Source organism: Athene cunicularia (assembly GCF_003259725.1).
Source record: "Athene cunicularia isolate RWA chromosome Z unlocalized genomic scaffold, athCun1 chrZ_part1, whole genome shotgun sequence".
NCBI lineage: Eukaryota > Metazoa > Chordata > Aves > Strigiformes > Strigidae > Athene > Athene cunicularia.
This window is the reverse complement of record NW_020799142.1, coordinates 32,278,298-32,295,839: the sequence shown is the minus strand read 5'-3', so window position 1 is coordinate 32,295,839 and position 17,542 is coordinate 32,278,298. Positions and strand designations below refer to the sequence as shown.

The 17,542-nt window shown below is 43.1% G+C and overlaps 1 protein-coding gene across 1 annotated transcript in view; it reads right to left on the bottom strand.

Moving 5' to 3' along the window:
• Positions 1-9,210: 9,210 nt before the first annotated feature.
• LOC113489825 (urea transporter 2-like) overlaps positions 9,211-17,542 on the bottom strand; it is a 32,999-nt gene continuing 24,667 nt past the window's right edge. The window contains exons 6-13 of the mRNA XM_026865851.1: positions 16,790-16,946; positions 15,872-16,061; positions 15,385-15,513; positions 14,081-14,273; positions 12,600-12,747; positions 11,850-11,984; positions 10,856-10,905; positions 9,211-10,189 (exon numbers count right to left, since the gene is read on the bottom strand). Coding sequence (XP_026721652.1) covers positions 10,013-10,189; positions 10,856-10,905; positions 11,850-11,984; positions 12,600-12,747; positions 14,081-14,273; positions 15,385-15,513; positions 15,872-16,061; positions 16,790-16,946 — 1,179 coding nt within the window. The 3' untranslated portion in view covers positions 9,211-10,012. The remainder of the gene's footprint in view (positions 10,190-10,855; positions 10,906-11,849; positions 11,985-12,599; positions 12,748-14,080; positions 14,274-15,384; positions 15,514-15,871; positions 16,062-16,789; positions 16,947-17,542) is intronic.

The window sequence follows — 17,542 nt, the reverse complement described above, 5'->3', positions numbered from 1 at the left end:
CCCAGAACAAGCTCTAGTAGGAGGGTGTTGTGGCTAAGGATATTAAAGAGTAAGTAAAATTCAAAGTGTTTGGTGGTGGTGGAGAAGATAGAATGCTTCCCCGGAGGGGTGCGTGCCCATGTACATCACCATCAACAGACTGCAAGCAAACCGGGAATGGGAAAATGAAAAAGGGAGGGAAGGCTCAAAGAGCCATTCATGGTGGGATGGCCAAAAAGGGAAGGGGTTGGTTGGGACAAAGAACAGAAGCTTTGGGACAATCCCTATGGGCTTGTTTAATTGACTTTTAATTGTTCCAAATTATTGCTGTGTTCCTTGTCTCATGGGAAAAAAACTTGGGTTCATTACACATAGCAAACCTCCTAGCTGCTCACAGTGCCTGGCAGAAAAGTTACACACAAAGGTGCACCTTGTTGCTAAGCCGCCACCACACAACACTTGCTGTTAAGTGGGATTTATCTCTCCGGGGAGGGACAGTTTGTATTTTGAAGAAATTCTGTGCGTAGGTAGGGTTGAGTCACCTACACAGTCTAGATAAGGGTAAGCTGAAGATAAGTGATCTGTTGGGTTATGCTGAAGTAAATTGGAGAGATGTGTCAAGGGGTTTATTGTTCTGGATCTTCCTATTCAGGTGAAAATTGCTGCTTTATGTGCAGCGAGTGCATGAACATAGGAAAGGGTTGTATCTTCCTCTGGCTGAGAGTAAAGTCAGGACATTCCAGGGAGCAGGAGGTGGCTGAGGATCCTGCATTTGCTGTCAGATGCTGCCACTTATTGTAGGTGTTCACTGTCGTGTGAGTAGAGGAAACCAACAGAAAGGAAAGGCAAGATGTGGATGAGCTGGGAATGTGTAATGAAATATATATAGGAATTCCAAATATAGGAAATTTTCTTATATTCTTGTCCTGCAGACAAGAGAAAGTTCAGGTCAGGGGAGACAGGTATAACACAAACTACTACTTTTGTGGCCTGTTTGTCATCACTAACAAAACCTCATCTATGTTTTTTACCCACACAAAAAGTGTTGAGCATCAGGATAGCTAATGAGATGAATGATCAGTTCACTGGGGCTGGCAGGTGAGGTGACATTTCTATAGACAAGCAGTGAAGAGGCCTTAGACAGATTCCCCTTGACTGCTTGCTGAGAGTCTTATTTTGGTTTTTAGCATCTCAGCACAAATAAATCAATGTTGTATTTGTTCTCCCATGAAAAGTTAAACCCCAGAAAATGTTGCAATTTGAGCGTGTAGTTCCATTCTGTATTTTCAAGAGCAGTAAAGACCCACTCGCAGTTTTATTTAGAGAGGAGGCATTTTCCACTTACGAGTGATGTTTTTGCTTTCTCCAAAGTAACGTGGCTTTCCACCTCCCTCTCTCTTTCCTTCTGTGAGAAACCAGGGTTCAGAATCACAACTTGAAACAAAACTAGATGGATTCTGCTCTCCTCTATAGGATCTAACTCTCTGGAGTGTGGTGCTGTATAGCATATGAAGGGTCTGTTCCCAGAGAGCAGGAGTGCTGGGATCCTTCAGTCATCCATCTCTTAACCCCCAAGTGTTTTGCTCATGATTCACTGGCATGACCAGCGAACCAAGAGAGCGTCATGGTGGGCAGGGAGTTTTCTGGACTGCCTGGTAGAAAGGCTTTGGGGAGAGTGTGGCATACTTAGAGTCTTTGCCTATTTCTTAAGCTACCACCTAGAATTAGCCCACTAGGCTGTTTCAGTGTTTTCTCAGGAGCCTTCCAGTGCTCATGACACAGTAGGGTAGAGAATTCAGTCTCTGTCCAAATGAGTACACAATGTGAGATTATTAGAGCATATAGCAAGGTAGATAAGGGTAGTATCTGCCTATGTGGTATGGTGCTGAGTACAGGTACCCGTTCAGGGCAGAGAAAGGAACACCACTCCTTCCTCCTCTTGTGTATGTGGGTCAGCGAGCACGCTCTGAGATGCTCAAGTGTCCTGCTGAATTAGACCTTTAGGCAAGTTAAGAGGAAGGAGCACTTCATTCAGGAGGATTATTGGCCAGGTGTGGATGGCTCAGGATTCAGATGGTTCTAGACATCTCCAAGAGCAAGGAGCTGTGCACATGGGTGTTGTCACCTCCCAGGACGACAAACTTACTTGTTGGTGTATGCGCATGAGTAGTCATCCAGGCTTTTGTTAGGATCAGTGTAGTTCTGCTCAGTAGTGTCCATGGGGTCTAGAGAATGATTCAGCATGCCCTAAAGTTGACCTCCACATCTGGCCAGCTGAGTTGCTGTCTGGACTCCATGGACTGCATTGACTGTATCTCCATTGGCTAGAGCAGGACTTTGACACTTAATACACATGTAGATGGCAACATGTAGACACCTAAATTTAGTTTTCTTTATCTGTGGTCCTCTGGTTGCTTTATAGGTAACACATAGTTAGGCAGGAATTTTGAGGATCTAATCTTGAATTTAGGCTTAAGCTGGGTATTAGCCAATGCACAGTCATGTCGTGCCTCTCGGGAGCTGTTTCACTGTGGGCCTAGAACATTTGTGGATCCACACTCACAGCCCAGATTTGTCCCATGTAGCTTGGTTGTCATTAAAGCAGGTGTCTAGTTGCCCTCAGTTCCTTCTGTGGTCAACAGAGAAAGATAGGCTGCTCCCACTTGGCTAAATATTTTAGAAAGTGGTGTACTGGTGTACGTGGAATTACTGAACTACTTCTCTCTCTACCTTAAATATCCCTCTCCACCTTGAATAATTCTCTCCCCCCATGAACTGTATAAAGTGTTTGTAGCTACCAGGCTCCAAAGGTTGGCATCTCAAGAAGAGTCTCTGAAGACAAACAGGGTGTATCTCGACCTTACTGGGACAGCATTTGGTGAGTACCAGACATTATTATCACAGAGACCACAGCAGGAGACAAGCATTGCCTGACCACAGAGAAATCTAAAGGGTAAAGACAGGCAAGTTAACAAAGAGTGTGATACATCTTCGTTTTAGAGATGAGAAAGAGAAATGCGGAGGGTTTGCCTGCTATGTGTGTAGTCACATCTATGTGTGTGTCTATGTGTGTAGACACATATATTGGATTCTTATGCAGGGTGTTCAGTACACAGTCGTGTTCCCATTCTGGTTTTTTTTTTTTTTTTAAGTATAAGTCCTAGAACTTTATGCACAGATCTTTAACGATAGTCAGGCTGTTAGATTTGTAGCTCACTGTTGTTCTGAAACATTTTTTCTTGTAATCTAAAGATATATTTGCTCTGCCCTGTTTGTCTTTCTAGACACATGTAATTGTCTTGCCCTGAACGTTTGATTGGACTTTCACGGACGTTGCAACCTCTGCCATACACATGCAGAACGTAACCTGGCATCAGGGCAGAGCATCCCACCCTCTGCATGAGGGTGAATTCCAGCTCAGCTTGCAATGACAGCGCAAGGGGGAGGTTGCTTTTACTCACCTCAGTTTGTAACTTCCCTCTCTGTTTCTTCGAAGCTGTTTTCAAGTTTTGTTATCTCTCTAAATAGCCTACTTCTGTGTCTCATAAACAGCAGGTATGGAAAGGAAAGGTATCATGAGATTATTAGAATGGCCTCTTTAATAGAAAAGGGAGTTCAAAGATAGAGATGCAACCCTTAATTTGTTTAAAATTAAATAAATAAATAAATAAAAATCTACTGTTAGGAGACCAATCAAAGATTTTCTGTAAAGTTGAAAACCACACTGCTGGGCTGTCCTGCATTTTCTTACGTCTGTGTGGTATGAAACCACAGACAGTGAAGGATAGAGCTATGAGTAGTGTCTTCACCTGTAGCAAATCCTTTGTGCAGGCAGCATTGCAGTCCAGAGTGGCTGGTTTTCTTGCAGAGTATCACATCCTCCCCCACCAAAAGTATATACTACAATGTGTTTTATAGCTGCTTTATAGCTGAGGCACCGGGACTGCTTGCTGGAAAATTCCACTTGAAAAAATTCCTTCTTTTCTTTCCCAGTGCACCATGCCAGAAGCATGCTTTCCCTAGTATGATTTCTTTAATTATACTAATTAACAAATCTGATCCTTAACCTCCCACTGATCTCAGCCTTATTCGATTAAACTGTTGATGAATCCAAGAATATTTAATCTGAAGTGAGGGGATTTGTACTTTGTCAGTATTCCAAGCCCACGGTTCCCATCCAGTTTCTAATCTATATATTTTCACAGGAGGCAAAAGAAAGGAAAATACAGATTTTCCTAGAAGGTGTTGGCATTTGAACTCCCAATTTTGCAATCATGTGCACATGCAGTTTTATTTTACTCAAAAAAATAATCTCATTGACCTCACTGGGCCTAAAAGTGGAAACAATTGCTCTAGCGTTACATACGCAACTGAGCCGTATTTCCCTGCACAGGTACTGCTATTTGATCGCAGGATTGATTTCATTGCTCACTTCTAAGTGCTTGAATTTGTTGTGAGAAAAACCTTCTCACAGCACTTGAATATGTTTCATATCTGGGGCCAGCTTTCCAGCTGCATCGCTCCCTGGGGCAGTTTGAAATACTGGTATTGTGGGCAGGATTTCATCCAGACTCAGACTGGATCTTGTTGCCTCAGTCTCTGAGGCTCCTGCCATAACATGAGGCAACATGACCTCCTCTGTCACATGTTTGCCCTTTCAGCTTCCCTTTTGCTGGCTCTCACTGGCATCCTTCTTCAGTGTGATGCCCAGAACCCTTGTTTGGTGATGTCCAGGACCACCAGGTTGCAGAGTTATGTTCCCTCCCCATCTTTATTTCCCAGATTCACAGAATCCTTTTGGTTTGAAAAGACCCTTGGAGCTCCTCCAGCCCAACCCTCACACTGACCGTTCCCATGACCCTCCCACTGACCGTTCCCAACTCCCTCAGATCCCTCAGCGCTGGGTCAGCCCGACTCTTCAACCCCTCCAGGGATCCCGGGGACTCCCCCCTGCCCTGGGCAGCCCATTCCAACGCCCAACAGCCCCTTCTGCACAGAAATCCTTCCTCAGAGCCAGCCTGACCCTGCCCTGGGCAGCTTGAGGCCATTCCCTCGGGGCCTGGCGCTGGGGCCTTGGCTCCAGAGACTCATCCCCCCTCTCTGCCCCCTCCTGGCAGGGAGTTGCCGAGGGCCAGGAGGTCTCCCCTCAGCCTCCTCTTCTCCAGACTGAACCCCCCCAGTTCCCCCAGCCGCTCCCCAGCAGACCTGTGCTCCAGACCCTGCCCCAGCTCCGTTGCCCTTCTCTGGCCATGCTCGAGTCACTCAATGGCCTTTTTGGGGTGAGTGGTGCAAAAATTCCCCCCCTAAAAGGGTGGCACAGCAATAAATCTGATTTTTTAAAGAGCTGTCCTTGCCCCTAATATTGCCCCTGTTTCTGTTCCTCTTTCTATCCCCAGACAAGTACTTCTGTGTCAGGCAAAGGGCAGGGCTTCAACACTGCTGTCTCCTGTGGTCTGGCCCTCGCGTGTGCCAAGGGGTGTCTTTGGCTCTGATGCTGGAGGCAGGGTGTGCAGCAGCCCCGCAGTGCAGGAGCTGAACCCCAACCCGTGCAAGACCGGGAGACTGCATTTACAAACAGTTGGGCACTAAAGGGTTCTCGCTGACGAGAAGTGCAGGAACGTTGTGCAGCAAAGTTGGTTTACTTTGCACGGAAACGCAATAGCAAGTCGGGAGGGCTCAGTGTCAAGGCAGGTGATTTCACCTTCAGAGCCCCTTTGCTAGTGAAACATCTTTAAGTATTAACTGATGTGGGAAGTGCTGAGGAGCCAAGAGAGGTCCATGCTGCTTGCTGATCTGTGTCTAGACACTGTCTGGGGGATGCTGGTTGACAAAGTCTGGGATTGTGCCAGGGCGTGTGTGCTTAGTCGAGCTGGGTGGGTGTCTGTGCGCCAGCACCTGATCCTTTTCATTTATCAGCATGGACGTAGCCTTTGGGGACCTAGCCCCAGAGATATGAAATATTAAGGCTTCCAACTCCTGTTTAAACACTTCCCATTTCTATGCATGGGAAACTAAGTACCTTGATCTATCTGTGCCTCTGAGAATAAGCAGAGTGAGGGTCTTAAGTCATGGGGATATATTTGCTTTGAGAGTTACCCCTGTTTCCCCATCTCATTCAAAATCTGGAGTAAGCTGAGCTGCTGGTAACAAAAAAGGCCTCACCACCTGAAGGCAGGTTTCCATGGCAAGACAAAGAGCATCATTCATCTGGGTCTAACGATTCACTTGCTGTAGTGGCCTTTGTAATGCTTAGACTTTGAGGGAGGGGAAAATAATCAAGTATTTATTTTGAACACACAGCCCTGATTTCTTGTGGCTACCGTCTTTCTTAGCAAGGTTAATTTTTCCTAGCTATGACCAAATTCTGTGCCAATTCTACCCTTTACACTAAATACGAAGATTCAAAAGATTAGATAATTATCAACACTAGCATTCTTTATACTGTTTATATCTCATGTACAACGTGTTAAAATGAAAGAAAACCCACCGCAGTCCCAGAGGATCAGATAAAGGAGATTGTATTATTGCATGTCCCCAGATTTAAGCATCTAGAATGCTAGTGTGCTGCACTCATACCTCTTGCTTTTGGTCCTGTTTCTGCAACCAGCTCTTGGGTCTGGTGCTCAGGTAACCTGGGCTGAACGTTTCCTCCTCCCAGTTCAGCATCATCAAGGGTTTATGGTCTTCACTGCATGGCTCAATATTGACCTCTTCTGCACTTGTCCAGATACTGGTTTGCTGGGGGAAGGGGAAATGAAGGCTGTAGCCTGTGTTTTGATACTGCTGATGGTGCTTTCAGCATGCCCCGGGCTCCGTGAGGAAGCAGAACTGCTTTGGGAAGGGAGAGAGGTCTGCTGACCTGGTCCTTGCTCAGCATCCTCCAATTTCTCATCTGAAGTTGTCATTTCCACTTTCCCTTCCCTTTCCTCCAACAGCAAACCCCGTGCAGGTCTCTGAGGTATGTGGCTGCAGCCAGGGCTACTGGGCAGCTGAACCATAGCAGAAGGTACTGGAGGGCAGGAGACACACCAGTGTCAAATGGTGGAAACTGGGGCAGTTGCTTGGCATGGAACTAGGAGTCTTGGACAGTATTATTCACATCAGACAAGAAGCAATGAAAGTGGCTTAAGAAATGGCAGTGAGGCAATTGATTTGATTCAGACTTTTGGATAAATCTGATTTCAAGCAGATGTTTTCAAGTGGGTTGGTGTTGTGTTTTTAATTTTTTAATTTTTCTTTTTAGAAATGTTAAACTCGGTGACATCTCTTTTGCTATGTTATGCTGACACTGAGAGGGAAATAGTCTAGGAAAGAACCCTAAAACTTCTGCTCAACACAATATGAGTCTGATATCACATGTGGATTAGAAACAAGAATGCAAAAAGAGTGCTTGAAAAAAAAATTGTGACTTGAATAGCATTTATTTGATGTAAAGAAAGAAAAAAAGAGAACACTTTCAATAATAAGATAAATTGGTTCTGTTAGCAAAGACTGTGTTATGAACGATAATGGGAAAAAGCATGCTATGCATATTCTGACTGATATACATGTCAAATTATCAAATAACTGTTATTTTGCATGGGGTGATGGGAAGAATGAATTCTCTGGATAGCGTAAAATGAAGAATTAATTCTGAATGATGTGCAAAATCTTTTTAATGGCTGAGACATGGCACTCATCTTTTGTTGTTTTTCTGTTCTATGCATATGGTTTCTTTATGGTACTGCCAAAATGTCCCTGTTGCTCAGCAACAGCAAGCTGAAATAGCACTAGTCGGAGGAAATCTGCTGATTTACACTGGTCATAAAGCGTGTACTCTTACTTGAGTGCAGATTTTGACGTTAGAGTGAAAGCTAGACTTTGTGTGTTTGCCTCTCTGGGACATGCATGGTCCTGGGCGGGGAGATGTCAGTTCAGAGAGCAAAAGATATCCTTTTCCATCACAGTTTGACAAATGGAGAGGTGCATCCTCTGGACAGAACGTGACCTCATCGAGTCCCAGTCTGGGAGCCGGTCCAGCATCTCCCCTAGGAACAAGTCCTCATCTGGTCTTGAGGAGGTTTCCAGCTCTGCCTGCAGCTCTGCAGGCATGACACTGCGCCTTTGGCTGATTGTGCCTCCTGTATGGAAGCAGACTTTGCACTTGCACATTTAAGAAGATAATGGTGCACCAAAATGCCGTAAGTATAAAGAGCAGAAGTTAGAAGTTTCGTAAATATCCCCCATACACTGATTTAATAATTTTATTTTCCGATCTCTTCTAGACTATTCATTCAAGAGAGAACCTGTCTTTGAAAGACCTTAGTGATGATAAATAGAGGAGAATTTATACCAAACTCAAAAAAATTATGAATATTTTCTCTGAAAAACTAACTCCACACAGTATTATGTAGTTATTTACCAAGTAAAACACAGGAAATGGTACATTTTTACAAGTGATCTCTGGTGTGTCAGTCATACAGAAATACTGTCAAATATCTGAAAACCTAACACTTCACCAGAAAATACTGCCAGCAGTTAATCTCAAATATTTTTTACTCAGATCTTTTTGATGTTCTTAAAAAGATTTTTTTTTTTTTTTCCAGTCTCAAAAATCAGGACTAGCACTGTTCACAGGCTTCTTTTTATTTCTTCTGCTTAAAGAACAGGTTTCGATCTGCTTTCCCAGGAGCAGCATTAATGTGTGTAAGCTAATGCCAACTGAAGGACCTGATCCTATGGAGTATTTGTGTTGAAGATGTCAGCTTCATCATGAGATGGAGTATCTCGATGAGCCAAGCCGAAAGGTGGCTGAGTTAACACCCACTGAGGTGACCAGCACTGCTGGGTGTGAAGTCAGCTTCCCCCTTCCCTACCTGCAGACCCCAGGAACCTGTGCAGAGGTGGCACAAGAGCTCTTCTGTGTCCTTCAGTCTCCCCAACCATCTCCTTTCCATTGCAGAGTGGAGAGAAACGGCAGAGCAGCAACTTCAGCAGCAGGCTGGGAGAGTGCAGCATTTTGCTATTGACTGTTTGTGGGCTGAAGGGGACGGTGTAGGGAGAGAAGTCAAGAAAATCAGCTCGAATTAATTCTCCTTGTGTGTGGACTGAACAGAGCCATTTTACTGCATAGGAAAGGGACAGCAATGAATCTTCTGCCTTCCCCTGCTTTGCTAACCCATGACCAAGTTCAAGTATTAATAAAAATAATGAGATTAACATAAAACCATGAAAGTTTTTTGTTTTGTTTTGTTTTTAAGAAAAAGATTCTTTTCACCAGCATTTTCTTCCTTGGCCTTTGGTTTACAGACTTTTCCCTGCAACTGGGTAAGCCTGAAATTTTTTTTTTTTTTTTTTTTTTCATGAAATGTTAAAGCCTAGTGCAAACTAAAACATCCAAATGGTGGGGCTGGTAGACACTCCCTCCCTGACATTATTGTGATTTTTACCACAAGTCTTGCGAGTGTTAGCAATGCTGCCTGCAGTTTGTCTCTGTCCATCTTGTGTGTGATGATGCTAATGCACATCTCTCTCCACTGGGCTTGAGAGATCCTGCAGGTAGAATTCTTCACTACCCATTTTCTACTTAGCAAAGGGTACTCTTTATTCCACTTCTCTGCTACTATCAAGCTCTCTAAGACGTATCCTATTACTGTTGTAAGATGGTTTTAACCATTAATTAGGGAGTCCCATCAGATGATGAGAGATGCTCTGCTCTTTATTGCTTTATGTCTGATTGCCATGACTTGGATTTAACAACTACTATAGATTTTTAACTTCTATGTCATATCCCCACTGCTTAAAATTCAAGTGTCTTTTCAGACATATGTGTTTTTAAATCATTACAGATTGGTCTTGGGAAAGGTCCTTCCAACATAGCACAGTCCTATCTAATCAGAGTAGAACAAAAGAATGTGGTGGGAAAAGGCTCTCCACTCAGAAGTTGTCAATTTTTTTTCAGTCTTTCGACTTTATAGCACACAAATCACACTTTCTGGGGAAACAACTTGCACTCTTGCCTTAAAATCCACCAAGTATCCCTCTTCTTGGGTATTTATACCTCACAGCAAGACCTCTGATGCTTCTTCATCTTCAGGTAATAAGCTCGGTTGGCTTCTGGATAGGTGACTTTGGAGAGTGGCAGCTTGTAGATAGCAGAGTTGTTTGTGGTTATTAATAGGAAGGTCAATGCGGACAAACAAAAAGACCAAGTTCCTGATGGCACCCCAAACTGCAAAGAAAATCACAAACCACCTGTTTACTATGTGTTTTTCTTTCATTTGATCCCCCAGCCCTTGAACAAAACTCAGAGCCAGGCAGCTTGGAACAGGCTTTCTCCATGAAGTCTTGGCTTGGTTTTGGATGGAGTCTCTCCCTGGGAGGGCAGGATCTCATTATGAGAGCTTGACATTGTGCATTAACCTACAACATCTACCAGCTCTAGTGAGAAGCCTGCCTTTTCTTTGAGCGTCTGCTGTGGTCTTGGATGGAGATGAGACAGGAGTGGATACCAGAAGCATTCAGCTTTTCCCTGGACTGTTGTACTGACTGCTTTTTGGCACTTGAGCAAGGCAATTAAAATTTAGAGTTTCTTTGCACATGTAGAGGGCCTTTTTCTCGATCACTTCAGTCACAAAATACAGACATAGGAATGATCTTAGAGGTGCTGAGGGCTGAGCTGTGGAAGGGCATGTAATCACCAAGGATGAGAAGTGGTGATGATTTTAAGTGGCCTGTTTCAGTGGGAACAACACCCAGCCCCTGGGCAGGCTATATCTCCTCTCCCACGACTTGTTCTACCTTCGGCTGAACTGTGCTCTTAGTGTTTTATTCCACAAGCCAGGAGAATACACAGTGTTCAAATCTGTCTCTGGAAAAAAGCTAATATACTACTTACCACAGACAACATGTTAGACAACGTTGCTCCCAGGTAGGCACTGAAGAGCGCTGTGGAAAAGAAAGGTAGTTCCTGGTGAGTTCAGTTGTTCATGGAAGAGACCAGCAAGGACAAACATCTCTCACACTGCATTGGATCACTCAACCAATGTTTATGACCATGCCTGGACAGCCCCCTATTAAAGTTCTTTCCTTTGCACTGTGTCCCCTCTAACCTGGAGCTCATGGAAAGGGCAAAACAATAAAAGAACTGGAGTGATGAAAAATGTGACTATGGAAACAGGGGCTTTTGAAAAATGCACTGACATGGAAAGTATGTAGCTTGATGGATGGGGTTAAATAGGAAAATAACCCTTCCACCCCCATCTCTCCTGCCTCTAGGGCTAGAAGGTGGGTCAATGAGATACAAAGCTAAATCTTTTTTATATGGGCACTGAATGAGCTATAGTTTCACTCCCAGCTCACTGTGATATTGAAATTTTATGTGAAATTGCCTTATAAATAATTCTTCATTTTGCCTAGCTCATGCCTTTGGTACCCATTTCAGTAGACTGGGGAAACTGTACTAACTAATCTGTGGACTGATCTTGAGCTCTGATTTTCTCAAAGTTTAGATACGTGCTTCTCTGAAGAAAGAATTTGACCTGTTATGTATGATAAAAGCATATGAAAAACAACACGGTTCATCCAGCACCGCTGGACAAACAAATTTAATGCCTCAAAACTAAGCATCTAATTTCAAAGACCTCAGTCCACTGATCACATCTCTTGTGTTGACCACAACTCTTGGCTGAAAGTGAAAACACCGCTTTTATTTTGTCAGGCTGTGTTAGAGCAATGGCTCCAACATCCGCCTCAATCATTCGTCAGTCCTGCCAAAGTCCATCTGCCTGGCTAGGGGTGGCCATCTGGCTTCAGCCCACCTCCGGTATAAACGCATCTCGTCTCACTTCAAAAGGGAACGGGACAGTAATGAAAGTCTGTGGGGTACGTACCGCAGGCAATTGCCAGCAAATGTGTCTTCCAGGTGAAAGCGTAGAACATGCCTCCGATTGCAATGCACGAGAGGGAGCTGTTGTAGCCCCACAAGCCGGAGTAGATTTTGCTGAAAGGTGTTGCTAAGCTCAGTGCTGGAAAATAAGTCAAAGATGCGTCATTCTTTGGCCAAAGAGATAAAAAACAGCTAAGAAATGGCATGAATCCAGCTTTCTAAAGGCTGTAGCCCATATACATACACAGAGTTCCTACTTGCAGTTGTGTTACTGTGGTCTAAGACTAAAGCCACTTTAATCTAATGTGATCAGAGCAGAATTTCCTTGGTGCTGCTGAGCTGAATTTAGCCATGCGATTTCAGCAGAAGATATATGAGTGAACGAGCATACGTATGAACCTTAAATGCATCCCTGAGGCCTGCACATTCAGACTAATGGCTATGACTTTTATTAAGCCACTCTTAAACCCATCAGAATATATCTAGAAATGAAGTATTTCATGATAAAAAATCATTTCATCCAAAATATACGCTTCTTTCTTCTGAAGATTTCCACCATCATAAAATGAGGTAAGAGAATATGGAGGTCAATCAAATGAATTCTTGAAACAAAAGTGTATGTATATATTTTTTTTCAAGCAGTCATTCTCCAATGGAAAAAATACATTTGTGACTTTAAGTGCTCAATTCACTGCCGTTCCTCTTTTATTCTCCATGCTTTCATATAAATCTGTGACACAAGTCAATTCTTTACCTGCCAACATCCCCACAGCTGATCCGATTGCCGCATGCAGGCAAATGAGTGGAGAAGAGATAAATAAAGCAATCAGAAAAATTCCTCCAGTCCAGGGGTTATCACAGCCATAAACCTGACCCACCCCAACTGGAATGGATTGCAGGAGCTGCAGGAATTATAAAAATAAAAACAAAAAGAAGAAAAAAAAAAAAAGACAATTTGTTATTTTCTTTGTGTTTTTTTTTTTTTTTTTTAATCTATTTTTCTTGCTCAAGCTCATGTTGATGTTTGTTGGATGCTGTTTCTCTTTCTGGACTGTAAATGGAAAGTTTGGACACTTCTCTGGATTTCCACAGGGTTTCTCCTTCAGTGAAACTGAGTCATGCCTTGCTCCCTAGCCATGAGGTCCTCTGATATTAGAGCGAAAACCTGGCAACGGTAAATTTCTTTTGTGAAAGGTTTTGCTCATCATTACATGTGCTGCTGTCTTGGCCATTTTTCCAGGCTGTTATGGACCATGTCAGTGAATCTAGGGAGCAGAAGTTGTAGCTGATACCTTTGAGAAGACATTTGCTTCTGAGTGGACAGATACAAGGGTGAAATGACCAGTAATGTCTTGGCCAAAATTACAAGACCTTAATCAGGTAAGGCTATTGCCCTCATCTACTTATATACCTGAAACTCCCTTGGGTTTCACTAGGAGTATGAATGACACTTGTTGGGTTGGTGGGACAGAGCCCAACTTGGTCACAGCTTAGAGACGGTTTTGAGACACTTTCCCTCAAAAAGTTGTGCTCCTCAATGTGGAACAATCCATTTATGGTCTCCATAAAATTATGCACGTTCTTTGAGAAACGTCACTTGTGGATTGTTGTTTAGTGTCAATTAACTTTCTTTTCTTAATCACTCCCTGAGAACCCCTCAAAATAATCCTCTGAGCCTTAGGGGAAAGCTATTACTCTAGTATCTATATTTTTATGGTGCTATGCAGGAGAATAAAATGTTTATTTGGAAAGGTCCCACTTAAATGTTAGCTAAAAATATCTGAACATGTGCCTGCACTCAAGTTTGCAACCATTCTTCCACAGTAGTATCTACTTGCTCACTTCTAATTAGAAAGATGCAATTTTAAAAATGCAGCACTCTGTACATGGAAAAAATGAATCTGTCAGTGAAAAGGTAGTCTCAGCACAACCTTAGCCATGGGTCGCTGATCAATATGTGCACAGTGATGGGTGATTAGATTCTAGAGACTCTTTGAAGATTATAATATATACATTTAGATCCACTGTAAGTGAAAGATACCAAAGAGATTCTCATTTTCAGGCTCTCAAAAATGTAATTTCCTAGAGTAAACCTTTACCTTTCAAATAATAGCTATGTTATAAATGCAATTTTGCATTGCCAGGCCACAATGCAGTAATATAAAGGAAGACAATATGATTCTGTACTGGTTTTCTTTGTGAATGGAGAAGGCCGTTATCTTTAAGATGTCCTACCATTGGCATTTCAGCATCTGCCCAGGTGATGTTTGGTGTTGCTGTTGCAGGCTGAATGACAGTTGTTGGGAAGAAGAGGTTATGGGGTCCTGATGCAGCCAGGTAGAAGGTCAAGGCCAAGTTGAAAGGCAAGGTGAAAACAGGCAGATCCCACTTACAGAAGATTGAGCTTAAAGAGCTGGTGAAAATAGGGCTGAAAGAAGAACAAAATGATCTCACCAGGAGCTTGACAGCTAGGAAAAATACCCAAACCCAACAGAAAAAAAAACCCAACTGCAGGAAATTCACTATTTTTTTTTGTGAAAAGCTGTTTATTTGCCTCAGTCTTTCTGATAAAATCAGAGGTATGCTGGGGTTACTCAGTAAACTGCTTACCCTTCCCAGGACAGCTAGTGAGGTACGGATTCCCGTTGTGTTATGCAATATATGTGGGTGAATTTGGTGACCATGAGGGGGCCAAGATCCTCCTCTCATGTGGAGGATCCAGCGATTAAAGGAAGTTACTTCCCAGCTCAGTTTCAGTGTTTACTGTTCTTGAAGTGGATTGAATTTAGGACACTGGTGTCAGGTCTGAATGAACAGTGAGGAAGGCTGTGTGTCCTTGTTCAAGCTTGTGGATCAGGGTCATTAGAGGAAAAGGCTGATACCAAAGGTCTGCTTAATTAAAGTGAGTATAACACCACATGGACTCCAGGCAGACTGGCGATAAGTGTGGTTTAGCAATCTCCAACTAGACATTTGGGGGCCAAAGACCAGCTTTCAGAATTTTTGCTGTCCAAATACCTAGCAAAATACATATGTCCAAATACCTGTCATATCTATGAGTAAAGTATTATTAGTTGTTTGTTTTCATTAGCATCAACCACCGTGTCTTGGGACCACTGAACAGCTTCTGTGCCTAGAGACGTAAATTTTCTTGACATTTTTATATGATGGTTTAAATAGATGAAACACTTGTGGTTGATAGTGGTGGGGAACAGTGAATATAGTGTTCCTCTTGAGAGAAAAATGAATTGACGCATCGCTGCAATATGGCTAACATTTAGGTCATTGAATTACATATGATCAGCCATCAACTTTCCTTTCCCCCATCGGGTTTATTTGTGATTGTGCGGGTATTTTATTTGTTTTGGGATTACATTTGAGTTTAAAGGTGCAAGTAAGGATATGGAATTAGTAGCACATAGGTGCCAATTGTGTTTCTTTCCCATTGTAGTCTATACAGTACATAAAAATACAGCGGCTCAGTCTCAGTGCTGGGACGCTGGAGCAGGACTGAGAAGCAGAGGAGCCATCTGACTTACCACATCATGGACACCAGTGTTACCGGCAGTAGAAGCCACCAATAGTAGTCTCCCTTAGCAGAGAAGACGGCCATGAGCAATCCCACCAAGACCCCGTTATAGCCGTACAGGCCTGCTGCTATGGCTGATCTGTGTGAAGGAAGCAAACACCTTGAAATCTTCTCCCCTGTGGGCGCTTTGCTCACATCTCCACCTCCCTCCCCATGCAGTCACGACTCTGTGTGATGACGATCTGCCGAGGGTTACACATCAACCTCCAGCTTCACATGCTTGAGTCCCATGTCCTCTCAGCCACTGCCCCTTCTGCAGTTACATCCAGTGTCCCTTTGCATCAGATGCAGGGGGTGGGAAGATCTATCTGGTCCTACCAGACCAGATACATAGCCAGTGAAGGCTAGATACATGTTTTCATCGATGGTGCTTGTTTAACATATAAGTCAGCATTAAAGTGACAGTCTGGTTTTGGAGGAGAAAAGAATGGACTTACCTGTCCTGACCCAGAATAAGTGCTGCAAAAGTTGAGACAACTGTTCCTAAACAGCCTGTGAGTGTCCACCAAGGGTTCTGCACTAGGAAGCCAGCAACCACGACAAGCCCACTGAGGGGATTGTTGACAAACATCACCTGGGATATCCCACGCAGCACCCAGTCAATAAACTGGATCATGAGAGGTTTATCTAGAAGAGATCAAATTAAATAATAATTAAAAAAGAGCGAACCCACAAATATGCAGATGATACTGACTTGGGATATTTTTTTGAAGCTCAGGAAGAGTTTTGGCAGTGGAACTTGGCAGCATGGCTGAAACAATGAATCAACAAGACTGTAAAACCTGACTGGGATTTTTTTTATGGTCTATACTGAAGTCTTACAGCTGGAAATCTGACATGAACAGTGTGGTTTCCAGAGTCCCCTGTTATAAAGTACCCTGGACTGGTTTCATATGAACCGTCTAATTTATGATGTCTGTGCCTCAGATGGCAAATCATGTATGTATACTGTTGCTGATTTATTATGGGGACAAAACATATCTACCTGTGTGTAATTTAACTTCACAGTGGCATTAGGCTTGACAGAAACTGCTCAGCTGAAAGGACAGGGAATGCTATGAAGAATGGCAGAGCACAGAATAACCATCCTGGGCTATGTTCTGTGGGACTAAATTAGCTTTGTACATGGCATGTTGGGAGGTAAATCTCATCTCAGTCATCCTCAGGAGTTCAGCAGTGTGTGGATCTCAGCACAAAGCTGAGATTTTTTTCCTTACAAACCAGAAATAAATCAGGGCAGAGATAAGTTTCTGTACTACTCCAACTTGAATCACATTACTGAGAAGTTAGTTATTACTCCTTTGATGTAATTTTTCTTTGGAATCCCCTAATTAGTCATGATAAAGTAGCTTTACCTTTCAGCCAGGCTCCAAATTCCTTCATGTCTCCAGTGATGTACCCAACAGCTCTGCAGACTCTCTTCCCAGCTTTGCTTAGTGGATTCCGCTTTACTGACTTTCTTTCCCCCTTGGTTTCTATCTTCACATCAACACTGTTTTCCATTTTGATGTTCTAACCCTTTGGTAAAATTAAAAGAAAAAAAAAAAAAAGACAGTTAATTACAATACCTTTTACTGATCCCTGTTTATTTTCTCTACCATGTACTATTGCTCACCACGTGTTATTTTGGAGTGAGAAAGAGGAAAATCCTTACTCTGAACACCTGATTGTCATGTCTTCATGAGCACATTCTCTCTTCATGTGCTCCTGGGACCCTGCACTGTCCTTCCAGACTTTCACGCGTCATAGATGTGAATACCAGAAGGAACCACTGAGCCTTGTGTCACAGGGGTATTTCACCTGGTATTAACACCAGGCTCAGCTATACCGTATTTTCTAGAGATCAAACAGCTCTTGATTTAAAGGGTGAGTTCAATAAGAGCAAGACAGTGGCTTCACAGGGGTTAAAGCCTACCTCATGATTCAGCTTGATAGAAGCTGAAGGCAGAAGTTGGTAGAAGTTGAACCACAATGTAGGAAGATGCTTCAATGATTAGGTTTCCCCTGCTGCTTAAACCGTATTTCCAGTTTGAATTTATCCATCAACCATCAATAATAGGTATCTACACTTAGGTTTATAGGTCAATGTGCTGTCAACTATTTGGATC